Source organism: Halichoeres trimaculatus, unplaced genomic scaffold (genome assembly GCF_033239565.1).
Source record: "Halichoeres trimaculatus isolate MK-OKI-2021-1 unplaced genomic scaffold, fHalTri1.1 fHalTri1_scaffold_13, whole genome shotgun sequence".
In the NCBI taxonomy this organism is placed as follows: domain Eukaryota; kingdom Metazoa; phylum Chordata; class Actinopteri; order Labriformes; family Labridae; genus Halichoeres; species Halichoeres trimaculatus.
In genome coordinates this window covers 30483234-30510686 of record NW_027437191.1, presented here as the reverse complement: position 1 = coordinate 30510686, position 27453 = coordinate 30483234, and the positions used below count along the sequence as shown (strand labels likewise).

The following is a 27453-nucleotide window of genomic DNA, read 5'->3' as shown; positions in this document are numbered from 1 at the left end:
ACTACAATTTCCCATAAGCCCATCACCCACTGTCGTAAGGATGTGACTCTTGCCAAGGAGTACATTTTGAAAGCAAATGATAGAGAGCGAAACGTTTTTTTAACCCTACTTTTAAATGTTCAAGACAACTTTTTGCAGGGTGTAAAGTACTACTGCTTTGATTTGAAACCCAACAACAAGCAAACTTTGTAAACTCAGTTTGTAGCGTAGTTTAGGGTACAGAAGGTGAGTTATCTGTTTAGTGTTACTCAGAGCCCAGTACTCCAAGAATCCTAATTTTGTTGTACCAGCGCTCATCTACCAACTACAACCTCACCAAGCAGAGCTAATGTAACTTTGCTCTTCATTTTATTGTTATTGTTTAAGCATCTAGCCTGTGTTCTACCAGTCTCCTGTTTAGTTTTCTTAAGCTCTTCTGTCCTTTTTCTTTCTGTGTCTGCCAATCAAAGAAACATTTCTTATCCAAGAAAGAACAGATTTGCGTCTCGCTGCTGACCTTTGTCAAAAGGCGTAGTGCCATCATCAGGGCTTTTGGACCACGTGCTACAAATGTATTCCTGTTCTTCTGACCACAGACACTGAGAAGCATCATGTAGAAATGACCAGTTTTGACACTGATAATCTCATTTAGAATCGTGGATTATGATCAGGCAATTGTGCAAAAGTGAGAGTATTTTAATACCACTTACAGACTCCTCACAGAGCTTTAAAGCAAGCACTCAAATATCAACACATGCTCATGGATATTCCCCTAATGACTCGCCTCACGGCAGCAGTCAGCTGGGACTCCACGGAGGACGAAATCCTGTTACAGCTGGCTTTTCATGATGCCTTTAACCACATTAAACTCCCCTCTCAAGTCCAGATCCAATTTCCCTATCAAACAAGGTAGCACACACAGGAGCACTGTGACAGGGCCGCCTGCCTTTAATGTCGTAACACACAGTATGTTTTTCTTCTCCCAGCATCCTGAGCGGCTGCGTGGACGAGACAGGAACTCAGTCAGACTGAGCTGATGGGTGAGTGGATAACTCACTTGACTGGAGTGGATGTTTGTGTCGCCCTCATAATGACACAGAGAGAAATTAGAAAATGTTGTCCTCACCTGTTCAATTAGCTTGTTCAGGATCAGAAGTTAAGCTGTGGTTTAATCAGGTTAGGGGCTGCTGGCTATTCAGTGCCTAAGTTTTCTCAATAAAACCATCTTTTGAGTCATTAAAAAGGATCGGGTAGTTTTCATTTTAAAAGTAAGATGCTACTCTTTAATACGCTCCATTGGGGTTTAATTAAATTGCTGGCACTGTTTGTATAATTAACAAATTTTCAACAACAAGTTTCAACTACCAAACCCAGGGGGATGATTTCAAGGACTAAAAAGTCAAGTTTTGTTGATTTCTTCCACTCCCTTTCTAAGAACAATACCCATTCAACTTAATGACCCAATTCATTAAACAATCAGCTTTAATGAGCTTTAAAAGGAATTTGGTTTCACATCAGGTAACATCTACCCTCCCCCCTCTTTGCTCCCTGCAGCAGAGAAACCGTCCGTCCACCCGCCCGTCCGCCACATGTTAGTCTGCAGGATAAAAAGCCTTCCTCATTAAGTCAGCTGTCACATCAGGCACCATGCCAAGCGACACATCCATCCTCTCGCTATTCCCAGCTGTGCCCTAATCGCTAAATGCCAGCGCTGAGTCCTGGGATGACCTCGCACAACCTTGGTTTACAGGTTTCCTCTACAATCTGACCCCTACGTACGAGGCTAATCACATTGAAGAAACGTCCTAAAAGTGGGACTTTTTTTGGCACTTATGTGAAGTGAATAATCTCTTCACAATGGCTCATGGCAGCTGGAGGGACATGTTAGACCTGTGGTTATCAAAGAAAAGGGTATCCCACTTTGGCTGACAGAGCCCTGAAATACCTTTCACTTTTGCAACAGCCGCTTGTGTGAGTCTGGCTTTTGTTTGTTAATACTTCCCCGTAAAATTTATTGCAAAGTGAACAAAAGTTAGAAAACATATTCTTAAAGTTGACATTTTGAAATGTTGTCTGTTTCCAAAAGGGGTCCCAGGCCAGGGAACTCCTGTGGTAGACAACAAGGAAAAATTACTTCTTGAAGTTACGCTGCAAAAAATTGAAACCCTATCCAGTGTTTTTATCTTATTTCAAGTAAAATTTGTATTATTACACCCAATATGAGCCACATTAAACTAAAAAGTCTAAAAAAATGTCTTGTTTCAAACTGATTAAGACAAAAAATGAGGTCTGATTTGCTTGTAACAAGGTAAAAAAATCTGCAAAAGGAACAAGAAAATTTGCTCAAAAATTTGCTTGAAACTGGAATAATGTCCTAATACAATTAACTTTTCTCTTATTTCATTGGCATATTTTTTTAACTTGTCACAGCAATTCAGACCTCATTTTGTCTTTAAATAACTTAAAACAAGACATTTTTCTGGACTGGTCAGGTGAATGTGGCTCATATTAAGTCTTAAAAGACATTTTCTACTGAAAATAAGACAAAAACACTTGATGAGATTTCAGTTTCTTTTTGCAGTGTACTCCTTGAAAAAATGGGCACGCAAAGATGACTTTGGACAAGGGCTAAACTATAAAGGCTTTATGACTGGGTCAGAGAACCTCCAAAAGCAGCAGCTCTTTCCAGTCTGCAGTGGTCACGTTGGAAAAAAACATGAAATTGTATCAAGTGTTTTGTCTTTTTTTCAGTAGAAAATTTCTTTTTAGACTTAATATGAGCCACATTCACCTGACCAGTCCAGAAAAAATGTCTTGCTTACACTTACTGAAGACAACAAATTAGGTCTGAATTAAAAGTTAAAAAAAATCTTCCAATGAAAAAAAAAGAAGAGTAACTTGTATTAGGACATTATTCTAGTTTCAAGCAAGTTTTTGAGCAAATTTCTATTGTCCCATTAGCATGATTTTTTACTCTTGTTACAAGCAATTCAGACCTAATTTCTGTCTTTAAGTAACTAACAACAAAGTTTTTTTTTCATGACTCACCAGTCAAATGGGGCTCATATTAAGTATGACAAGACAATTTTTACTACTTAGGCTTAGTTTGAGCCACATTCACCTGACCATTTCAGAAAAATGTCTTATTTCAATGTAAAAAAATATTCTAGCAATTTTTTTTATTTCATTGGAAGATTTATTTCCCTTGTTACAAGCAATTCAGGCCTCACCTTTTTCTTTGAATGACTTGAAACAAGACATTTTTCTGGACTGATAAGTTAAATGTGGCTCAAATGAAGTATAATAAGACATTTTCAACTAAAAATAAGACAAAATCAATTGATAATATTTCGATTTTGTAATGTAAGTGAAGACTAAAGGCTGGCCTGTGGTCTAATCCAACAGGAGCGCTACATGAGCTCAAACTACTGGAAAAATACACAATGCAGAACACAAAGTCCAATCAATGGAGACCCCACCTCAAAATTTCTAGGACTTACAGACTCTAAAACTAACCTCTTAATTCCAGGTACCACAGCCCACTTTCAGAGGTCTAATGGAAACTCTGGCTCGTCATACCAGAGGTATTTTGGGTCTGATGTGATGAGAGGAGATCCTTCACGATATTAGATTGGTTGACCAGAGTAATTTTAAATAGATGAAGAGATTACTGGCCCAAATTATACATATGTACGTTTAAAAATAATGATGAAGGATCTTCTTGCGGTTTTCTCTTTGTTAATTTCAATTATCCTTGCCTTTGGGAATTGTAATTGAATTGATTGAGTTCAGATGGAGTTGACCTCTGGTCACATCCATCAAGTGTCAAGTTGAGAGAATTGATTCAAGTATCGAACTGGTTCCTAACGGATTGATTTTCTCCTTCAGTGTCACTTTCACCACTTTCCCCTTCACAGAAAGAAGAATCATTTTGACACAACTTTGTCTTTCACAGGTTTTAGCCCCGTTTCCACCAGGCAGTTCAGATCAGTACAGTTTGGTACAGGTTGGCTTGGTTAAGCCTGGTCCTGTTTGCGTTTCCACGGCCAACCGTGCCCCCTCATGGTAAGCGGCGTGTAAACCGGATGCTAATAGTCGCATCAGTTAAATAAGATAAAACTTCTACATAAGGCATGTAGAGGTTTTAAGAACTGTCTTAATATAAAAAGCCTTTGAGCAAGGCATCAAGCTCCTACATGCTGCAGTTGAGCATCTTGCTTGTTGATACTGTATAACTCTTGAAGTTGTGATGTCTTTTTAAACTTAGTATCTGTAAATGTTAAAGGTGACTCCGAGCCACATCAGAGAGTTTCAATCACTTTCTCTTCTGCATTATTTCTCAAACTCTCTGACTCACCCTTCACTTGACATGGCTCAAGGCAACATATTTCTGTGACAAGCCCGAACCAACCGAGGAATGTGTGAAATTACAAAATCACTGGATTATTATTTCCTTACGTATTATGGATCAAATGAGTCAAGGCTGAGTGAGTCACGCTGCAGGTGTGTCAATAAGAAAATAAGCTCTAAATGGCTTAAAAGGTACAACAAAGTTCCCTCTTCCTTTTAAAGGTATTTGTGTTTTTCCACAACTAAAACTGAACCCAGTCTAATGTTGATGAAGGGGAAAACATTTCAACTCAAGGTCAATGTCCAGTCCATCCTACCTCCTCCTTCTCCTTCTCTCTAAATATGCTCATTTACCACCTGAAAGACAAACCTGAGTTTTTCAAACTAAAGGGTTTTAAACCTAATTTTCTACTTCAATTAAAAACTGTAAACATATTTCTGTTGTGAGATTAAAGTAGCTTTGAATGTAATGAAGCTTCTGTGAGAGGAGCTCCTGATGGGTGTTTTACACTCCCTGAAGTCACTCAGGCTGTGAGAGGTGCAAATTGACCTTGCATATCACCGTGTGAGGTGTTGTGTTGCACTGCTGTCACTTGAGCGTGTACAAACAGACGTGCATGAGACATGTGGAGGTAAACATAAGAAGGGAAAAGTGCATGATGGGATTTTAAGAAAGCACAGTGTAGAGCACAACAACAGAAACATCCCATTCTCAGTACAGGAAAACAAAAAAAAAACAAAAAAGAAAAACGTTTATGGAAAAAGATTATGGAGACGGCGCAGACATGGGCTGTATGAGTTAAGTTGTCACAAGAATTACAGATACAGATTTCTTCCTTTTCAGTCAGTCAGCTGAGTCCTTTTATTGGCATTTCACAGGTTACACAGCAGTAGGGCTGGGACGAAATGCTATTCTCGCAACTCGATTCTGCTTTGGGTTGCCGATTCGATATAAATTGTGATTCTTTGATATCTACGGTTTTTGCAATTTTTAGTTTACTGTAGGGATGGGTACCAAATTGGGTACTTTTATAGGTACTGACTGAATTCTATCAAAAGTACCAAGTACCAATTCATGTAACGCATCCTTGTGACTGTGAGGGAGTGGAAGAGTAGGCGATTTTCCATGCTGGACATGAACGCAGCATTACAAGGTAATATACTGAAGAATGCATATGCTAAATTAGAAGAAAAAATAACATTTCAATATTAAACAAATTGATATTTTTTACCACATAGACACAAAAAAGTACAGAAAATTGGTAATGTTGAGTACCAGTACGGGTTGCCAGGTACCGGGAATCGAGCATTTATCGTTTCAAATGTGAAATGTACCCATCCTTATTTTTAACATCAAACCATGGGGAAAAGATAAATGATGATACTGATGATGTCTACTGACTATATCAAGAGCCATATTTTCCCATAAAATGCTAATCACATGAGTCAGAGAGAAACATTTCACCCTCTGCTGGCGAAAAGCATAACATTTTTTCCAATCCAGTTATAAACAAAGACTGAAATGAAGAATTTCATTCATTCATTCATTTTCTAAACCACTTATCCTGTTTAGGGTCGCAGGTGGCTGGAGCCTATCCCAGCTGTTATCGGGGGGAGAGGCAAAGTACACCCTGGACTGGTCGCCACCCAATCACAGGGCTGACACATAGACAGACAACCATTCAAACACACACTCACACCTACGGACAATTTGGAATGCTCAATTAACCTGGTGAGCATGTTTTTGGACTGTGGGAGGAAGCTTGAGGACCCAGTCCAGTTTAGTTGCCATCTGTAGCAGCTCTTCTTCTGTGTACTCCGGTTCATACAGCTATCCTTTTGGTTCCAAAGTGAATGAAACTTCATCGTCGCTGTCATAGTCACTCATTTTGAATTTCCTGCGCTGCCTCACAATCCTCAGAGTACAAACAAAAGAATTACGATACTTGATCAAACTTACACGAGGCTACAACCGGCGCCCGAAGCATAGCTTGGAGGAGGGGGGACGGAGCACTCTAGCGCTGCGAGGAAGGATACATGACCAGTTAGTTAGGTCCGGATAAATGTTTATATTTCCGAAGACTTAATGCACTTAAAAATATCTTATGTAGCGTACTCTTAAACTGTGGTATTACTTTTTGATTTCAGTTCTTGTAGGCAAAGAAAATAGCCTTTGAATTTGGTACGGTCTGTCCCTGTTAGCGCCTATTTCCTCGTCACAATCGATTACAGTTTGTGTCGTACTGAGGGAGAGGAGACAACTTTCTACTGTATCTAATGTCCTTAGTGGTCACATAGAGCTCATACACCCCCACTTCAAAAAAACTGAACTATCCCTTTAAGAATTTGAATTTGAAAAAAAACAAACAAAAAATGAGTTTAGACAAAGAATCCCAATTTCGATTTTGTCAAACAAAAAATCCTGATATATTAATTTTTGATTTTTTCTCCTACCCCTACATGACAGTAATAAGGCCAGATCACAACAAAATATGGAAGCAATCACATGCACAAAGCAGGAATGTGTGTGCAAAAAAAAAGCTCTGTGACCTTTGACCTTCTGTCCTGCAATAGAGAAGGGAAGAAATTTTGGTCTTTTGGTGTGTGTAAAGGTTTCTGCAGAACCAGAGCTGCAGTGCCAACAAACACACACATGCACGCGCACACACACAGTTGCTTCACTGTGGTTTGTTTCCCTCAGTGCCAGCTGTAGCCCGCTGTCAACCAGCACGTGCCAGCTTGATGTCCCATAAGGGCCATGTTTGGTTAGTGACTGTGAGTGTGTGTAAAAGTGTGTGTATGTATGTGTGTGTGTGGAAAGCGACGGAGGGCTTAGCCTAAAATCCTGTCACCCAGCTGCTTCCACTGTCAGATGGTCCCAAAGACCCACATCAACAGATGTACAAGGAGCGACGGAGCAGGAGCACAAAATACCATCTCACAGTCGCTCCATCTCATTAGTCTGTGTGTGTGTGTGTGTGTGTGTGTGTGTGTGTGTGTGTGTGTCTGTGTGTGTGTGTGTGTGTCTGTGTGTGTGTCTGTGTCTGTGTGTGTGAGTGTGTGTGTGCAGCCATGTCCTGTATATTCAGTTATTCTCTGGCTCTGAATGCTCTAGCCGTCTTGCTCTCAGTGTTGTAGTACTACGTGTTTACAAACGCAGCACACCGAGTTGTTCTTGGCTGTTGTGAGGAGCCACTTTTGGAATCTGGTGTCAGTTTACTGATGCAGTGAGGGATCAGTGAAGGAGGGGAACTGATGGTGACAGGCATAAAGGAAACTTGGCAACACATCACATATTCACTTTGCACCAAGCAATGGTAATAAATAACTTGGGGTCATGAAGTGAAGGGAGAATAAAAGAGGCATCCAAACCATACGAAACTTGGGGGTAGTGTATTTCCGCTGAATTTAATGCTTCAAAACAAATCAATGCAATTTGTGGTCAGAATAAATCAGCTGTCTTGATTTAACTTCCCTGTTGGTTGTGGCTGGTGGTGATATTTTTACTACTTTTGCTCCTGTGTTTGTCTGGATATCCTACATGTAACCATGGCCGTAATGTTTACACGTGAAATCAGCTGTTAGCAGCCTGTAGCATGTCAATGCTAACTGGTGCAAGGCCAGATGTTTCCCCACAAGGTGAGGAGAAGGAGGTGAGGACGACTTGCTGGTTCTCAGGTGTGAGCTAAGAAGTGAAAACATGGACCTGTCCTTCCATCCATCGTTATTGGGAACATAAGATCTATCTCCAATAAGATGGACAAGCTAGCCGTGCTAACCCAGCAACAGAGGGAATACCAGAAGGCAGAGTAGCATCATGCTATTCACAGACATGGCTAATAGAGCTGACACCAGACACCAACGCCACATTGGAAGAGCTTCACCTGCTGTGAGCAGACAGGATCCACGAGACAGAGACTGAACAGACTGCTGAAGAAGCTCAGTCCTGGACCCTGTGGAGGTGGAGGCTGGCTGACTGGACAATGATGGACAAGCTGTCAGCATCTATTTTCTTATGGAGCTTTTTGCACTTTCTTTACACTTTACTACTTTTGGTTTCTTGATTGCTGCTGTCACTCTCCCTGAATTTCCCCTCAGAGAGAAAGTATTTTCTATTCTATTCTAAAACTGGGCAGCTCTGGTTAGAATTGAAAGCCATTTTAAAGAACTACGTCTTCATCTTGGACTCGACTGCAAAGGAACGGTCACCCCACGGTTTGTACCTGGACCTTGGGACTTCTAGCAGAAGCTGTCCTGAAGAACGCTGGGTCCTCCCATGGCCACGGATAGTTAAAACCTCTGTCAAGTAGAGAGGACCCCGGTTGTGAAAGGCATAAAAAACAAATGAGAGAAATTTTAAATCAGTTGAACTAATAAATTAGGGATGGGTGAGACTTAGTATCAGTATTGGGTATCCGGCTGATACCAGCCTTTTTTCAAGGTACTTGCAAAGGTTGCCGATACCAGCAGTCAATACTCAAGGCAAAACTACCTTACGTTGAGCAAGTCCTCCTCGCCAGTAGATGCTGCTACTTGCTGCGGTGTGACACCACGGCAAATGTGTGTCAGGCCCTGTTCGGGCAACATGAATGAACCAGGAAGAGTTAACAGTTAAACTGTTTAATTTTTTCACTACAGTGTATCAAAAAAATAATAATAAAACTCAGACAGTTGTTAGTTTCATTTTGCACTTTTGTTAATTTATTTAACAAAAGTGAGAGTTGTTTGTGCTTCATTTCGGTCTTAATGACAGAGTGACTGTGCTGTCTTCGCTCAAAATGACCTGTCACTGTTAATTTAAATTTTATGGATCAAAGGTTGTAGTAGTGTTAGTGCTCAGTATCAGTGAGTACTCAAGAGGGAGTACTGGTTCTGGTATTGGTCTGAAAAAAATTGGTAATGAACATTTCTATAATAAATGCATGAATTGCCTTCTCAAGGTCTTGCCGAATAAGAAAGGGCTTCCCTTTTTCCAAAAGACGGAGCAGAAAAAAGCTTAGCAACAGAAATTATTTAGTTTCTTCCTCTTAAAAGTACAACTGTTCTTATCTTTTAAAGCACTTTATCTGTCTTCAGACTTAGAGTCAGCTTCAATTGAGTTAATATAGCTCCCGGATAAAAGAACACTCTGCACCACAAGGCCAAAGCCCAACTATTACGCCCATGTGTTATGATGGAAATCTGAATCTAAATCCATTGGCGCAGATCTACTGCAATAACAGCCTCCACTCCTCTGGTTTCAGGCTTTACACCAGATTTTGGAACCTGGCTGCAGGGATTTGTTCAAGAGCATTAGTGAGGCTGGCCGCTAATGTTGGCTGATAAAAGCTGGCTCACAGTTTGTGTTTCAGTTAAGGCAAAGGTGTTGGATTTGGTTGAGGTCATGCCTCTGTGTTCTTCCAGAGAAAGCTGGGAAAAATTGCGGAGCTTGTTTTGTTCATGGGGGTCTGACTCAGTCCATTATCTTGAACTGTTAAAAGAAAAAAAAATGGGTGCTTAACAGAAACTGGCATCAACATTCCTGCAACACGCTCCTGCAGAACAAAATGCAATGTCGTGGTATTTAAGTATTTTATATCCACCATACATCCCATTATAGGATCAAATGATACTTTTACTGCAGGATGAAACTCCTCCTCTGTTAAATCAACAGTCCTCGCTGTATAAAGTATCCATAAAGATTATCAGCCCCCTCTTCCTCTCCCGCCTGAGACTCCACTACTTCCACAACGCTGTGTAAGTCGATCCGGCTTCGACAAGGGAAGGTCCTAATAGCGCCAGCCGGAGGCACCCATGGGAGTCAGGAGGAAAAGTGTCCCACCCCACCACCACCGCTACCACTCCACCAGGCATCATAACATTACTCATGAAACATTCACATCCTTACGTGGCCAGGAGGATCACGCCAGCTTCTCATTGGACGAAACTGGATCGGCCCAGAACAGGAGAGGAGGTTCTATTGGTGCGGTGGGGGAGAGCGATGGCAGGATGGAGGGGAGGCTGGTGAGGTTACGGGATGGATCGATCCAGACCATTCTCAGCCCACACAGATCAGAGGAAGGGCACAGACTGCAGGGTTTCAGAGTTTTTATCCTGGTAAGACTGGAAACAGAGAAGATGGGGAGAGCTGGTGTGTAATTCTGCATTACAATAGACTGTTCAGCTAAAACAAGTGTTTTTGTGGTAGAGCAATGAGGCTGATAACAGATCAGAATACAATACAACACTTGATTTTCCACTTAGTAAAATATCTTGGGAAGATGACTCTGAGGTGAATAAAATATTATTTTTAATTAGGGATGTTCAATACCACTTTCTTTCAGACTGATACCAGTAGGACTACTTCCTCTTGAGTACTCACAGATACCGAGCAACGATACCACTAGCTCCATAAAATTTCAGTTAACAGTGACAGATCATTTTGAGCCAAGACAGCTCAGTCCCTCTGACATTAAGTCCAAAATAAAACAAAAACAAGTCTCTCTGAGTTAAAGATTTGTTTTTGATAAATTAATAACAGTGAAAAATAAAACTAACAACTGCCAGAGTTTTGTTGTTTTCTATTATCTGAAATGTAAAATAAAATACTTTAACTGCTAACTCTCCGTGGTTCATTTGTTCACATTTGCCGTGGTGTCAAACCGTAGCATGTAGCTCCAACTACTGGTGAGGAGGACTTCATGTAAGATTTTTGTGCCCATGACTATCAGCTACTGGTATTGGCAGCCTTTGCGAGTACTAATACCTTGAAATAAGGCTGGTATCAGCCCGTGACCAAATACTAGTACTGGCCCATCCTTAATTTTTAAGCTAACAGAACAGGAAAAAATATTACATACATGAAAAACTAAAACTACACCACATTTAGAAAACATTGATGTTAATTAAAACGCCTTACTAGTTTTTTGTGTGTCAATTAGCCTTATAGCTTCAAGTACTTAGGGGATCTGTTTCCTTGCAAAAATTAGGTAATATTAATATTATATTAGTATATGTCCGTAGGCAAGTTTAAAAGCCATCATTCCTCTAGCTCTGACTTTGTTCAACGCCAAATGTCTTGCTCTTTGGCTTGTTAACTGCTCATGTGCTTCAGTTGACAAACTGTATAATGTTGGGTGTTTTATACAAAGTTGGAGGTATAATTCAACCCAACCAAATTTAAAGTGGTTCATTTGGGTATTCAAAGCAACCAATTAACCCCAACTCCTTCTTGCAATAGTGCTCTAGAAGGTACAAACGCAGCCATGTAGCTAGGCTAACTGTACTCACCACCACCTCCGTTCGGTGTTAGCTTGAAGAGAAGCCGTCAGGCGTAGCGATATCGCAGGACTCCTCTCATTCATGCGCTATCTCAATAGTGAACTTAAATTTTTCTGTCAGAAGCGTCCCGCATTTAATGTAATTCATCGAGGAGCCCCTCACTGCTTATAAGTCAACTCGGTAGTCTTTTCTGTGCTGGACGAATGTTAGTCGGAGTCTCGAAGTTGGTGTTGTAATGTGGATGGTGACCTTGTCAAATGACGACTTTCAGTGGAATGCATCTCGTGAAAATTCCTTTAGTTATTTATCAAAGACATATATTAGTTGTATATTTCAAATTAATAAAATATCAATACAAAAGAAAACTCTATACTATTCTTGTCGCGTTTCAACAACATTGGCTAACGCATTACAAAGTCACCTTTTAAACGGTAACACCGGCTCCTCTAGTGTCAAGTGGGGCTAGCACGCATGACAGTTGTTTTCCTACGTAAAGGGACAATTAGGGGGTGACGTAATGACGTAAACCCAGCCCTGTTCTCTCTGTTAATGTGCTGTGGCCATGCTGTCTATTTGGCCCATCTTACAATAATGCTGTATGGAGAGAAACTATATAAAATGTTTTTTTTAATTTTTATTTTTTTAATTTCTTACAAATGCTAATGGGCTTTAAGTGTGAAAACTTCCTAAAAAATGTGGACCCCTTGATGTAAACACTGAGCTGAGAGGCACCTTAAAAAAAGATTTTCTATGGGGCAACCTTTTATACATTTGACTAATTATTAGAAAATGGGATCAAAAATAATGGTCAAAATCATGCAATATAAATGTGTCATTGTAATCAAATTACGAGTTGAAAATGACATAACAGGTAGAGCTGCTTAAAAACTAAAACTTTCAACCTCAGATTGTTTTGTGAAATAAAAACAGATTTTGAGAAAGCAAACCTTCACATGAGTACATTTTGTACCTGTACTTGTTTAAGTTGGTAAATCTGTATCTTGTACAAGTTCAGTCTATTTTAGTTTATGGATGTCCAGCATGGCCGTATTTATTGGTATTTATTTGCCTGATTTTAAGTCGTCAGTGCTTTCCATTAGGAAATGTGTACTCCAAACCAAATATCACAAGCGTGATCAAGATGTGTCAAAACTGCTTTAATAAATAACTGGGATGATTATTTAGAACAATGAAACATCCACTAAAAGAATGGAAACCTTTGCACTTTGTATAAAATTAACTCAACGTCCCTTGTAGAATAATATGTATACAATATGCATATTTAGCTTATAACACCAGCAGTGATGCATCTTTAATTCTTTATTTTGCGATGTCCCATTTACAGAAAATATGATGGCGTTTTGAGACAATGACATGATATGAAAAGGGGAAACTTTGAACTGAGTTGGTAACTTAAAAAAAACACATATGCATGGTAGCAAAAAACATTTGCAAACATTGTTCCCTTCATTAAAGCCTTTGAACCAAACATGATTTGACCTACTGATATCCACATTCATGACACTCAGAAGAGCCATGGTTGGTGTTATTTATTTTTTCCGATGCTCCAAAGAGTGTTTTATTCCAGAAATCTCCATGATAGCAAAGTGAGACAAGGAGAGCACTTTACTCAGGCGAATAAAACACGCCACTATACACCACACACTGTTTTAAAGAGTTACTTTCCTTAATAGTGAAAACAAACCAACAACATAAAAAAGATGACCGTTGATTACAATTATGTATTACAGTAAGGCACCTGAAACTAAAGGGTTTGTGATGGGTTTAGAAATGGTTTGAAAACTTTTTAAGGCTAGAATGTTGGCGGGGTTGGGTCACTTCCTGCCAAAAACAACTAAAGTGGTTTGATTTTTAACCAAATTTCAATTAAACAGAAAAAATCTGTGATTACTTTGAGAGACATAGTAAGTTAAGAGACAAGATAAAGTGAAAAAAAAGACTATTTATTGATTCAGTGTATCTTAAAAGATGTTAAATGGACCAGAACTTGAAAACATAATCGTGTCCTTGATGACAAACCATTTTTAAACCCGTCAGAAGCTCCTTCATCGGTGGTACCTCATTGTAAAGATTCTTAACCGTGGGACTCTGGATATGAAGTGTTATAAAACGCGGCTATTTTGACTGGCATAAATAAAAGGAATGGCATTGTAAAAAAAATAAAAATAATATTAATAATAATAACAATAATAATAATAATAAAAATGTGTGACTTGTCTTTAAGTTACTTTCAAATATACACAGCGACTCCTTTAGTATTTACACATATGTACAGAGCATTCATTTCTGTTTGGATCAAATACCTTGAATGGCGTTGCTGTGAAATTGAACTCTCTGAATGTACACTTATATCCCTTTGAGATTTGAGAACAAGGAGGTCAAACTGGGCAGCGCGACTTGAAGCCTCAACACGGCTCTTAGAAAGGCACTTGCTACCAACTCAAATACTGCAAAAAATCCTCAAACAGAGCTTTCAGCCAAGACAACTGAGAGACAGGAGAAAAAAAAAACATGGAAGGCCACATAGTAGGCACTGGGGTTTCTGTCCCCTCTCCCCTCCAGGCCAAATGTTTTGGTAAGGCTGGCGCATGACGGCCACAGGTGGGAGAGACAGAGCAAAGGCAGGGTTTCCTCTGTTACTGTGGCTGCAACAGTCCTTTTCCCTCAAAACCCTTCCTTTACCGTCTCTTATGTCTGTCTGCCCCCCCACAGACACCAAACAGGAGCCTGCTGACAAGTTAACAAAATCATAATCATCTGTAAACAAACAAACAAAACTTTATACAGGTCGTTCTCTTTCTCTGTTTCAAAGATTCAATGTTTCTTTAACTGTTTAATTCCACAAACAAAAATCGCAGAGAGCTTCTTTTGCCTTCTGAAAAAACGTGTCATTTCAGCTCCCTCTGTACACACTAAAAAAAAAATAAGAGAACAGAAGCAAAAACAAGGATGCTCACTGTGCTCTAGCCTCCTGAATCCAAAATCATTTCAGGCGACAGTGACCAAAACATGAAAACAAAGCAAAGAATGGCTTATAAAAACAGAAAGCCTCTTTTTCTTCTCAAAAGTAGTCCCAAAATAAGAATAGTCGCTGCCTAGCAGCTTCTCTTGCTTGTCTCGCTCCCACATGGCGAGTCCTTTATTTGAATTTCTTAAACACAATGGTCTCTGTGGTCTTTTTGACCTGTCAAGGCTGCACAGACATTTTTCCAGCGGTTGTCTTTGGGGCTGTAGCCGGGGGTCCGGTGAGGCGCTTTGAGGGGTGAACTGGAGCTGTGCAGGGTACAGATCACACCCTCACTGGACTGCACTGCAGTCTCAGAGTACTTATAAACGTGCTGCTTCCCCGCCTCTGCTCCACCACAGTCCTCCTCCTCCTCCTCATCGAGCTCAAGCTCGCACTCCGTCTCCGCCTCCTCCTCCTCCTCCTCCCCATCATCACACGTCCGACAGGAGGGGCCCATGAGCTTTTTGCGCTCCTGCTCCGCCTCCCTGTTGCTTTCCTTGACCTGCTGCTGGTCACGTCCCACGACGAGTCGAAGCGGCTCCCACTGGTTGTTCACGTTGTTGTCGGCACCTGATCGCACGTTCCTCTCGCGCTCTTTTCTCCGTTTGCGCGTCCACCAAACACATACGATGATGCAGAAGAGGCAGAGCAAGCAAAAGAGCACGCAAAGTAGAGGCACCAGGTAATCTGGAAGAAGTACAAGGAAGACACAGGATATCAGAGTTAGTTAAAGTAGTAAAAACTCAATAATCAGGAACTGAAGTGGACCCGTAACAAAGCCTTGTGGGACGCCTTTACTCAATACTCACCCACTGAGGGGGACATGATTTGGGTTTCCACTTTGACTTCAATAACTGCTAGCATGATGGTACTGTTGTGCCGTTTGGACAAGGTGCCTACTATGGCGCTGGCCGCCTGCTGGATCAGACTGTGGTCTGGTAGATCCTCTGGCTGGAAAGACTGAGAACCAAACCAGAGAAGAAGAACGCTGCTTTTTAGTCACAGTAAGGTTTGAAGTTGGACAATGTAACAAGGTAAGAAAAGCAGGAAGTGTTAGCTAAAATAATCCACTTACAATCGCCACCTCCACAGCGTCCTGATTTGAATGAGAGAGGTCACAGAGCAGGAGGAGGCTGTGTTTTTTCGCCAGGGTTCTCGTGTCGGGAAGATACCTCAGCTCATAGCAGATGTTCTCCACTGTTGTTCCCTACATATGCATAAAAAAAACAATCAGCAAAACTACCAAAAAAGAAAGATCATAACATCATCTTTAAGGTTGTAGCACTGCATCAATGACGGCAGTACGGACTCACCGTTGGTACTTTGTCTCTGTTAAACACAAGCGTGATGCGACCACAGCTGTTGTCCAAATGCCCGCTGTTCGGCTGGCACTTTGTGGTTGCTTGTGGAGGCGAGTGCCCGGCCATGGAGCAAACCCCCCATCCGTGGCAAGGTGGAGAGAAGCAGGTGAGGTAGCTGTGCTCCACACACTCCCGTCCAGCTGGGCAAGACTGATGTCTCTGGTCCTGGCCTGGTGGTTTGAGGTGACAGGGCCGACGGCCACACAGCACCTGGAGTCACAGGGTGAAATCACAAAACTTAAATACACTCAGTCATTATTTTAACAGCCACTTAAGGGTTGATTCTTCATATAAGGGAGTTTTTCTGTCCCCGGGGTAGATTTCCAAGAAAAAAATATTTTTTACAAAAAACTATTATTGTATTTGTTAAGGTTAGGTTGAAGAAGATATGAAAAAAATAATAGTGTCTCGATGATATTTTTGAACTTTTTCTGTGTGTTGGTGCAAGAATTTCACTAGTTTTGCGCTTGTTTCCAATCCAGGTATTTTAACATCCCCTCTACAATAAGGCAATAAAAATAATAAATTCATTTAAATCTTCACTTTTCAAATTCATATAGTTTATTGTTCTTTAACGGCCAAAAATGTTGATATGATACAAAACTTGACCCCCAACATCCCATAATATGCTCTATAGCGCCACCTAGGCAAACTAAAACAGCCCTAGCAGCCAGTAGGAATGTCATAGAGCAATCACCAATATCAAAATGTTCGTCTTATTAAGACGCACAAAAAAGGGATGAGGTATTTTGATGTATCTCTAACAGAAAGCTGGCAATTTGCCTTTCAAAATAAGATTTGGCCACATTTTTACCCTTTCTGCAAAAACTATCTCCTCCAAAACCATAAATGGTAACAGCTTGAAATTTTCTCACATGATAGACGAGACCCTAATTTACAAAAGTTCTGATGGAATTTTTATTCCAGACCTGGTTTTCGAATGATGGGTGAATCCCACAAAGGCCCACTCAGCTCCCTCCATTATAATAAATAGGATTACAAAATCCTGCCCGCATTTGGGCCTCTAGACAAAAATGTTCAAGTTCTACAGCTTTTAAAATGACATGGATGGATTCCTGACAAAATTTCCTACAAAAAATATCACATTGTTACAGCAATGTGGTTAAAATTGTGGCATCTATGAGGATTTGTTTCCAAAAATTTTGTGATTTCAAACAGCAGCAGCACAGCAGCAGTTGGTGATGATGTCACACACTGACTGGGAGTTCCGTGCAGCTGGTCATGTGACTCAGCAGAGGAAATAATACATGGTATCAACTTAAATACCTCTAAAATTGTCATAAAGAGATGATTTTTTGATGCCCACATATGTGAGTAACTTGATCTTTTATACACCCTGATGTGACAGTATGTTAATCTAGTGTCATTGCCAAACAAGCAATTTGAATATTTTAACTAATTAGTAGGAAATCTCACTTTATTTACATACATTTGGTGTACATTGTATGCTAGCAAACGTGTTAGCTTAGCAAGTCTAAAACTTAACCAACATTTTCTGCAACAAGTGATTCTGGTCATTACCGTCACACAGGTGAAAAGCCCAAAACAGTAAAAATATTGCACATTTGAATTTTCAACACACAGAAAAAGTATTAATATATCATCACTGGGACACAGTTTTTTTTAATAACTTCTTCAACCCAACCCATAGAATTTTTTTTTCTGTAAAACACATTTTTCTGCTTGGAAATCTACCCTGAGGACAGAAAAACTCCCTTTGGTGAAGAATCACCCACATATGTTGCCTTTCCTTACCTTGGTGCACTCCACTTTGCCATTGATGCAATGGCAGCTGTTGCACTCCTCTTCCCAGCGGCTGCTGTGTGGAAACTGTAGCCCAGCGTAGTGACAAGTTCTCCCAATACCTATGACTGCAAACAGACGAGAGAAACACGATGAACCTCAGCAGCAGGACTACCTCAATGAAGACAAACTTTATGTAGAGTTAGTGAGTTATATTTACACTCTTGGCATCGAGCTCCTGTTCTACCGAGCGGACAGATGCAGCGGAAACCGTTGATCTCGTCCACACAGGTGGAACCATAGGCACAGGGTGAAGACTGGCACTCGTTTATGTCTGTGAGAGGAAGAGAACCACATTACTTTGGAGCTAGGTGATGGCCAGGTCAAAACTTAGTGCAATGTCATCCAGAAATGGGTCTCGCAAGCATTCCCAAATGAATCATACATGGGCTAGTTCAGCTTCTTGAGCCTCTCCTTGTACCTTTTTGCACAAGGGTTTGAGTTCATGCTTATACTTGTTACCTGACAGTGAGCTCAGATTTTAATGAGATAATAGGTTCAGATTCTGGCAGATAAAACTGAAAGTTAACTCCCTGTTTCTTTGAAAGGATTATTATCTCAAAGGTAGAATCTGAAGTTTTTTTTTTTAAGGAAAAATCCTGCTCAATCTCTCTGAACATGTGTGTCAGTGTCTGTGTCTGCCTCAAACCCTCTCCTCAGCCTGTATGTTGATGTTTTGGTTGTATCGGGACCAAAGTGAAACAAAACGGCAAACAGATGAAGCTTTTTCCTAAACGAGGGTGAAGCTTGGCTCGACCTTCACTCGCTTTCAGGAACTTGGAGAGCAGCACGGTACGAAGAGCAGCGCAAGTTAGCTTACTGCTAACCAGGTATGTGTCAAAAACCCATGATTAGCTTGCGCTAATATGCCAAGTGAAGTTTACAGCTCTCAAGTGTCTCCCACGTAGAAACGTGATGCCACAGGTGGTTGCTGGGCTAGTAAGTGTGTTCTCATAGTCATGGTCAGAGGCTGTGGGTGTGTGCTGCCGCTGGCACTGAGCCAAGGAGGAGGGGCCCAGTTTGAATGTTGTGTTTACAAACAAGTAACAAAGGTACTCTTTGAAAGTAAGTCTTTGTGTACAACTTCTGCAAACCATCTCGCATCCTTAGATTAGATTAATCTATTGTTCATTTTTGTTTATGGATTATCAGCATTTAAAGTGTTAATGTCTGATTACTACTGACTGATCAGGTATCAGCAGGCTCTGCTGTTTGCAGGAAAAACTCTATGGAGAGCAAAAGCAGGTAGTAAAGACATCCCTGGTCCTACTGGTGGCAATATGAAGATGATTTATCTCAATCAATCAACTTTTTGAGTCTTCAGAATAACCATGACCTAAATGGACAAGAGTCTACATGGACAGATCTTATTTTCAATACAGGTAATAATTTGTTCTAGATGAAAAAATAAAAATTTGACCTCCTAGTCTTTAGGTCCATCTAGCTAGCTAGCATTTTTTTTATGTTTTATTTTTCTCTTGAAGATAGGGCTTATAAAGCTTGAGTGTTTACTTTCTGAGCTGGAAGTCTTTGAAAGCAAACCTCTGGCTCCATCACAGTAACTAAAAACATGTCAGTTGAAGTAAGAGGTGTATATTTTATGCCATTGTTGGCAGGTTTTGAGATACTTAAACATAACAAAAAACGCATAAAACAGTTAAAAGTAAAATAGTAAAGGGTTACAATGAAAATGACTAAGTGTCAAATGAATATGAAGACTTGTTGTGATTTTTTTTCTCTTTTACTGATATTCTGGGTTATTTAATGGATTGTATAGGATAGGCAAAAATTAGCCTCGGCTTCAGCCTTCTCCTTTTTCAGTTACAGATTTTGTTTTGGTTTTTTTTTGGTGGAAAAAAAAGTCTTGTGCAAGCATACATAAACGTTATTATTTTTTTTTTTTTTTGTTACTTTATCTATTTATTTATTTATTCATTTTAAAGTGGTCGTACATAATTTATAGTTTTTACTGGATAATGTTACCGAAATAAAATACTCATTCATTCAAACACAGCATTTACTCACAGAGACTGATTGGAATTTACAGACAGTATCAAACTTAGACTCCATTTTAAGTTTTTTGTTTAGTTTTGTTTAGTTTTGTTTAGTTTTGTTTTTTTTATTTACACTGTAATGTTTTTGTTTTCAAATATTTTTTAAATGTGTCTCATTTTTTTGCTAAATGTGACGTTATATTATGAAAACAAATTTCCTAAGAGGAATTGATATATTTTCTGATTTAAAGCTCCATCCATTAAAAATCTTTGAGGTAGAAGATGTAAATACAGACTTCCTGCTGTTGGTTAATGATGAATAAATAATCCATTCATACTCTGTGGCTTACAAACAGACCCCAGTTTAAATTTCAGTTTCTGTCATAGCAAGTTAAAAAAAATCATCACAGGAGCTTTAAATTCAGAAAAAAAGAGTAAATGTGCTCACTTTAATTTTCTATCCTCTTGGCTGTGCGAGCGTCTCTTTGAGTGACACACATCATTTGAGCCTTTTCACTTCAATCACCGGGAAGCTCGGCTATTGTCACTCAGATTCCACATGAACACAATCTGGATGAGAATTCTTAAATTCAAGCCTGACAGAAAAGGTGCACGCTATCCGGCCCAAACAAAGGAGCAGAGAAGAAGAATTTCAGGGTCACTGGGTAATTTGTCTCCTGTGTGTGTTTGTGTGACTGTGTGAGTATGGAGGAGGGACGACCTCTGACCCCTGAGGCGTTAAAGGTCCAAGAAAAAGGGAGAGGGCGGCTTCCCACTCCTGCATTTAGGTGTCAAGTTGTCCATCTCCTGATTGTGCCCATTTTTCTTCAGCGTCTTCCCTCATTCTGTCCGTCCACCCTCTTAACAATGCAGCATCGCTATGACCCTGCAATACTCTGGTGTGACTAAAATCAGGTGTACAAAATGAGTGAGTACTCACTGATTCTGCAGTCTGGTCCAGCGAAACCTGGAGCGCACTCACAGCGAAACCAGTTGACTCCATCCACACAGATCCCGCCATTATAACTGAGGAAAGAAAGAATTCAGAAGTGTTAGATGAGGAAATGAGAGCCGCATCCTTTCCAGCTGCAACAAAGCACATCCTCAGTGTGTAAGTGGCTGCAGCGAGGTGGGGGGGTCATCAATACAAGCCTCCACCTTTCAGATGCTAATCGCCATGTCCAGCCCCTCCCCTCTCCTCCCCGCCTCTCATCATGCCTCTCCTCCATCCCTCCTCAAAGCCCTGCTCCCCCCCAGGTCGCACAGGAAGAATGGTACCACTCCAACCCCCCACCTGCATTCACCACAGGGTAGGTGGGACTATTTTTCCTCTCAAGCTCCTTTTTTATCTCCTCTCTCATTCCAATGAGAAGATGCCTCTTTGAGGCTTGATTTAAGGACAACTTCCACTGCTCTCAGCGGCCCTTTAACCCCCAACAAGGTCTGTGTGAAGTGCGCAAACGGGAGAGGAAAGGGAGGAATGGGCACAAAAGGGTAAATCATACATACCATGGATGAGGGTTACAGTCGTTTATATCTGTTGAGAGAATGAAAATAAAGGCATTACAGGCTGAATTTGTGGTAAGGATAAAGTCAAACTGCAGTAAATATCACCTCAAAGTCAAAGTTTTGTATTGGTTTCAAGACTCTGAGGTTGCGACACTCACTCTGGCCACAGGTGGGGCCTTCCCAGCCATCTTTACAGATGCAGGTGAAGGTGTCTCCTCCTCCCACGCAGGTGCCACCGTTCGAGCAAGGGCTGGAGGCGCATGTGCTGTTCTTAGCTGTGAGAGGAGAGGATGAAAAAAAAACAGCAAAATTTATTCACACATGAGATAAACTCCTGAAAAGTTGCAAAAAAAATGTCAGTTTGGGCTGCATGTGTGAACGCTGAAAGCCAAGACTTTCACCTCAACTTTTTCGAATAAGATTTTCTCCAGGGGTTAGAAGAACCTCAATAACTAAACACAGAATTAAATATTTTGGAAATTTCCGCAAAATGTGACGTGAACAAAAAGCATGACAACATCGAAAAAAAGTGAAGACGGAGGATTAATTCTCAGTGTGAACAGTTATTAGGTGTAACACTGTGGTTCTTTGCTGTGAATGAACAACTTTTAAAAGTTTGGCAGCAGATTTCTTTATAATTCTAAAAAAAAAAACCTGAGGTTCATGTGTGAATATGCTTCATACACTCCAAAAAAAATGAAATCTTATCGAGCGATTTTGTCTCATTTGCATTAAAACATTTTTTTTTTACTTGTTCCAAGTTTCAGACCTCAATTTTGTCTTTTAAACAACTTAAAAAAAATAGTTTCTTTTGGACTGATAAGTTGAATGTAACACTTGATAAAAACACTTAATGAGATTTCAGTTTTTTGAAGTGTAAAAGTTGAAAACATTTGTCAGTTTGGTCTAAAACAAACTTTTACCCTAACTGTTTTGAACAAGATTTTCCCAGGGGTTAGAGGGACCCAATGACTAAATACAGAATGAAATATTTGGGAAAATTTGGACGAGTGAACAGGGTGATGAGGTATCATGTCTCCAGTGCAAAAACCGCTAATGTGACGTTTGAAAAAAGCATGAAAACATTAAAACAGTGAAGATGAAGAGTTTATTTCATAGTGTAAACTAGCTATGTCCTGATCTGATACACTGATCGGTATCAGGGCCCGATATTGTTGGATTGGATAGCATCAGATTTCGTTACGTAATCGGGACCGATCCAGTATTCGTGACATCCATAGTGCAAACACTTCTTACAGGCTTCATGCTGTGGTTCTATGCAGTAAATAACAACTTTTAAAAGTTTTCTCTTTAGCTCTTAACATTTAAAAAAATTTGAAGTACATGTGTGAATAGGCTTCATACTATTAGCAAAATAAAACACTTTTTCTTTTTTTTTTTAAATAAAATAAAATAATCAATAAAAATTAAAATTAAGATACAAAATACAAAAAAAAAAGAAAAAAATCTTTTTCTTTTTTTTTTCTAAAATAAATAAATAAAAAATAAATAAATAATAAACAACACTTTTCTTTTTTTTAAAAAAATAAATAAAATAAAATAAAATAAAAAATTTCAAGCAAGAAATGTGCTGTACCACATTGCACTTGTCTGTATTGATGCACCAAATTAAAATCATATTTATTAATTAAGAATGGAACTATTTTTAAGGAACTGAATGATTTTAAGTAAGAGACTTAAAGCAAAACTATAGCTTGAACCTTCTTAAGCCTCACCTGTGTTGCATGTGTTCCCTCCCCATCCAGGTGGGCAGGCGCAGCGGAACACGTCTCCGTGGTCGTAGCAGGTGCCTCCATTGCTGCAGGTGGTCGGGTCACACTGGCTCTCACCTGGACAGTATCACAAGAAGCCCAGGTGTCACACACTCATCACACTGAGCGTCAGAGAGGCTGTAGCTGTCTGAACATACAAAGACGTGCAGCACAAAGGAGCTTGGGCTACGGTAAGCCCGGAACATAAACACACACATTAACACAGAGCTGGCATAACTCACGGGAATGGCAGGTCTTGCCCTTCCAGTTGTCGGCACACTCGCAGTAGAAGTCGTTCACCAGGTCGACGCAGCGCCCGCCGTTCTTACACGGGTTGTGTCTGCACTCGTTGACATCTGAGGAAGTTTTGGATGATTAAATCACAAACTGTCTTCAGCAGATTTTTGATGAAGAGTCATCACAGACTGACAGAGAAGAAACAAACACGAAGACTCACTGAGGTCACAGAGTCGACCCTCCCAGCCGTCAGGACAGAAGCACTGAAACGAGTTCACGCCATCGATGCAGGTTCCTCCATTTCCACACGGGTTGTTGATACAGTCGTTAATGTCTGGGGTACAAAGATTGGAATTTTGATAACATTAATGTCTTCTTACTTTCCTCATTAAGAACTTAGAGATTATGATGGAAAGCGTCTTTACGTACTCTCATGACAGTAGACGCCGCTGAACCCCGGGTCGCACACACAGCTGAAGTTTCCCCCCGGCTGGCTGATGCAGCGTCCCCTTGGCCCGCACACATTAGACGAGATGTGTCTCACTCCGGCTGAGTCGTTGGTCGCTATAGCAACCGTGCAGCTGTCAATCACTGCAAGAGTAAAGAAAAAAAGTTCATACTCTTTGCTCTTCTCTGATGAAATACTTTGAAGAATGTTGTTTCATTGAGGCAGTTAGTAACCTGTACCTTGACACGGCGTCGTCTGGCAGTCCGCCTTGAGCTGCTCGCACGTCTTCCCCTCGTAGCCTTCGGGACAGGCGCAGTAGAAGTCCTGCTCCATGCTGTGACACTTTGCGTTGTTCTCACAAGGGTTTGGATCGCAGGCGTCAGAGGGAGACCAGCTGGAGATCTGAAGGAACGAAGAGGAGAGGAGACGTTTCTGATTACAAAACAAGAATTGATTTGGAGACTTTGTGGGTCTGAAGGAGCTGATCACCTTCACATATTTTGGGACTGTCAGGTTATTAAAAATGACTGGAAACAGATTCATTAACATATCAGTCATGTGTTTGGATTAGACAGTCCTTTTACGTGTGAGACTGTACCTTGGTGATTTATTGTCTCTAAGTTGTAATATGAACACTAAAAAACTACTTGGTCTACTATCGGCAGCTGGTAAAAGACCCATAACGAGGAAATGGTTAACAGGAGATCCACCCACCATAGAGGAATGGATGGAAATTGTGCATGGGATCTAAATCATGGAAATGATAACATTTTTCCCTCAGAGTACAATACAAAAAGTTTTATAAAATGTTGGTTTAAATGGACTGAGTATGTAAAACATGTAAAATAAGACTTTAACTGACTTTAGTTGTGAAATGTTAAGATAAACCCCCCCTACACAGTTTTTTTATTTTTAGTTTTTATTTGATCTAGAAGTGGTGAGCTCCCTGGTTCTGTGGTTAATGTCAAAGTGTATACAAAAACAATTCATATGGAGAGAAAATAAAAATCTGGGAAAGCATTATGGAAAAAGTAACAATTTAATTAAAAAAAATAGACATTTAACTTTTAAATGTTTGATTTATTTTTTTTATTGTCTATATATAATAAGACAATTTAAAAAATATTTTAAAATAAAAAACTGACATAAGCCACATATTGTTTGATATTTCAATTTTTATGTATTTATTTTTATTTAATTTTAACTTAATTATGTTAATTTCTTTATTCTTCTCTTTACAAAGTTCTTTATTATTATTATTATTATCATTTTTATTATTATTATTATTATTATTCATTTTTTTATTTTTTTATTTATTTGTCTTAGTGCTTAAGCACTATTTTCTCCTATTTTTGTCATATTTAGCTGGTCGCTCAGACTGGTGGTTGTTAAAGTTAATACTGTGCTTTTCCTAATAAAGAGACAATTGTAAAAACTATTTTAAATCAATGCAATATTTTAATAACTTAATATATATTTTTATATATATGTATTTTCTTCTCTGTACAAAGTTCTATATTGTAATTTTTATTTTTTTAATATGTTATTATTTTTAGTAATATATTTATTCATTTATTATCATTTTTTTCTTACTACTTAAGCTCTATTTTTCAAATTTTGTAGTATTTAGTGTGCATTTACCACAATTGTATAGAAAAAGTGTGGTTAACTGGAGTCAAAATCCTTGTATTCTTTAGATCCTTTCAGTCCATGATTTTAATATTTTAGTTTTAACTTTTTTTGGTTTTATTTTATTTTAACCTAAATGTGTATATAGTTTTTTTTTTCTTTCTGTTAAAAGTCTTTTTTAGTTTTATTATCATTTTTTTTCCTTACTACTTGAGCTCTAGTATTTTTTGTTTTTGTAATATTTAGTGAGTATTTACAATAGTTGTAGAGAGCGTGTTGTTAACTGGGGTCAAAATCTTTGTTTTCTTGAGATACCTGGCAAATAAAGGCGATTCTGATTCTGATTCTGAACTCTGGGTTTATCAACTTGAGCAACACCTTTCACACAAGAAAAAAATGAATTAATCAATGAATTAATTGCTCTGTTTTATGTCAGTTGTACCTCATCCACAAAAGAAACTGTCACAAAACTCATAAAGAGCATCCAAACTTGTAGTTTTACATGTGCATGTTCAATCTCAAGTTTCTTCAGAGGCACAAACTTGACAGAACCTGAGCAGACACGAATGAGAAAACCCATTTAACAGCAAATTGGACTCAAGCAGAGCCACAGCGATCGTAATAAATCAGAGGGATAAATCCTGCATCATTCCACTGTGACACAGAGGAAACCTGAGCAGAGGTCAAAGCCACGTCTTTCACCATTTCTACCTGCAAAGACCAGAAGGTTGGAGGGGAAATGTTAACAGTAGCCTACTGTGTGTAAACTCTGGGTTGCACCCTTTTGCCATTTATGGCTCTGAACACGAGAGTTAGGAGCGAAGGAAGAGTGTGGGTGAAGCCTGCGGTCACACACAGTTTATTTTACCCCGAGTGTCAGGGCCACATACATTTTTCTTTACTATTTGCACGTGTGTGGTCAGGGGAGCGTGTCTGAGGGCAAGAAGGGCCGTAAATCTTAGGGTACATTAGTCTCTGTTTGCAGCGCTCACAGCACAGGAGACATCTGAGCCCGGAGCAGACAGGTTGAGAATAAATGTGTCCTGGAAAACCACGAAGCAATTTACTCGTGGAAAACCACCAACACGTTTAAGAATAAGAAACAGTTTGGAAAGTAGCTGTACTGCTCAGAGTAGGGTACTGTTGCTATTATTTTCAATGTCTATTCAAAATCTAAAACCACCTAAAAAGAAGAGTGGACTCTCTTCTTTTATTCCTCACTTCCTGTTTTTGATCCAAAAAAACAGACAAAACTTTTTTTTTCTGATCACATTCATCTCGGGCGCTCCATCCTTTGATCCTCTCTATGATCTCTGTTGTCTTTTCTCACGATGGCGCCGCTCTTTCTCTCTGAACTCCAGCAACACATCCTCAGTTGGAGCGTGAGCTGCCTGAACTTTTCTGACTTGCATCTGACTGTCATCTCGCATCTTCTCCTCATATCCATGCTGAGCTCTCGTCCAAAGAGCGTACCGCTCTCACCCACAGTAGTTTACGAGCAGGATTTTGATTGACAAGCTCCTCCAGACCCCGCCTCCCCCCACTGAAAAACATAATTTACTTCTATAGACGCAGTAAGGAGCCACTGAGTTAACAGCGAAAGTGATGCCAAGGATGACACAATTGCACAAATCAAATCGAGTCATATTTCTCCTCTGCCTGTTGACACTGTGGCAAAAACATCTCCATCTCAGACTGTTATTAACCAAGACGTGAGTGCAAACTGAAGAGCTAATGAACCCCGGCTACCTCTGACAGAGAGAAATAGGACTGTCCTGCAATCCAGGCACAAGCAGCAGAGATGGTGAGTGTGTCTCTAAGCTGCTTTTTACCACAAGGTAACACAAAAATCTTGGAAATCTCTGCCTTAGCGCTTGTTGCACTTCACTGCATTAACTCAGCGGCTACTATCGACTTCTGTCTTTGTTGAGCACTTTAAAAACAGATACTGTTAACCAAAGAGCTGTACAGAAAAACAAATAAAATACAGTGAGGTACATAGCAGCTACAATAAGATTACAAAAATTCTAAATGTATAATATGAAAACTATTAAAAACATTT

The 27453-nt window shown here is 39.8% G+C and overlaps 2 protein-coding genes across 4 annotated transcripts in view; both read right to left on the bottom strand.

The window, feature by feature from the left end:
• The window catches only part of esr2a (estrogen receptor 2a), an 82723-nt gene extending 70685 nt beyond the window's left edge, over positions 1-12038 (bottom strand). For both annotated transcript variants that reach the window (XM_074684886.1, XM_074684889.1), the window contains exons 1-2: positions 11599-12038; positions 10217-10431 (exon numbers count right to left, since the gene is read on the bottom strand). The gene's annotated coding sequence lies outside the window, so the exon portion shown is untranslated. The remainder of the gene's footprint in view (positions 1-10216; positions 10432-11598) is intronic.
• A 725-nt stretch (positions 12039-12763) lies between these two features.
• The window catches only part of jag2b (jagged canonical Notch ligand 2b), a 74076-nt gene continuing 59386 nt past the window's right edge, over positions 12764-27453 (bottom strand). For both annotated transcript variants that reach the window (XM_074684993.1, XM_074684994.1), the window contains 14 exons: positions 24002-24164; positions 23744-23905; positions 23535-23648; positions 23320-23433; positions 23042-23155; positions 21464-21580; positions 21306-21333; positions 20737-20822; positions 17963-18076; positions 17755-17870; positions 15931-16188; positions 15693-15824; positions 15427-15577; positions 12764-15304 (listed from right to left, as the gene is read on the bottom strand). In XM_074684993.1, coding sequence (XP_074541094.1) covers positions 14763-15304; positions 15427-15577; positions 15693-15824; positions 15931-16188; positions 17755-17870; positions 17963-18076; positions 20737-20822; positions 21306-21333; positions 21464-21580; positions 23042-23155; positions 23320-23433; positions 23535-23648; positions 23744-23905; positions 24002-24164 — 2211 coding nt within the window. In that variant the 3' untranslated portion in view covers positions 12764-14762. The remainder of the gene's footprint in view (positions 15305-15426; positions 15578-15692; positions 15825-15930; positions 16189-17754; positions 17871-17962; positions 18077-20736; positions 20823-21305; positions 21334-21463; positions 21581-23041; positions 23156-23319; positions 23434-23534; positions 23649-23743; positions 23906-24001; positions 24165-27453) is intronic.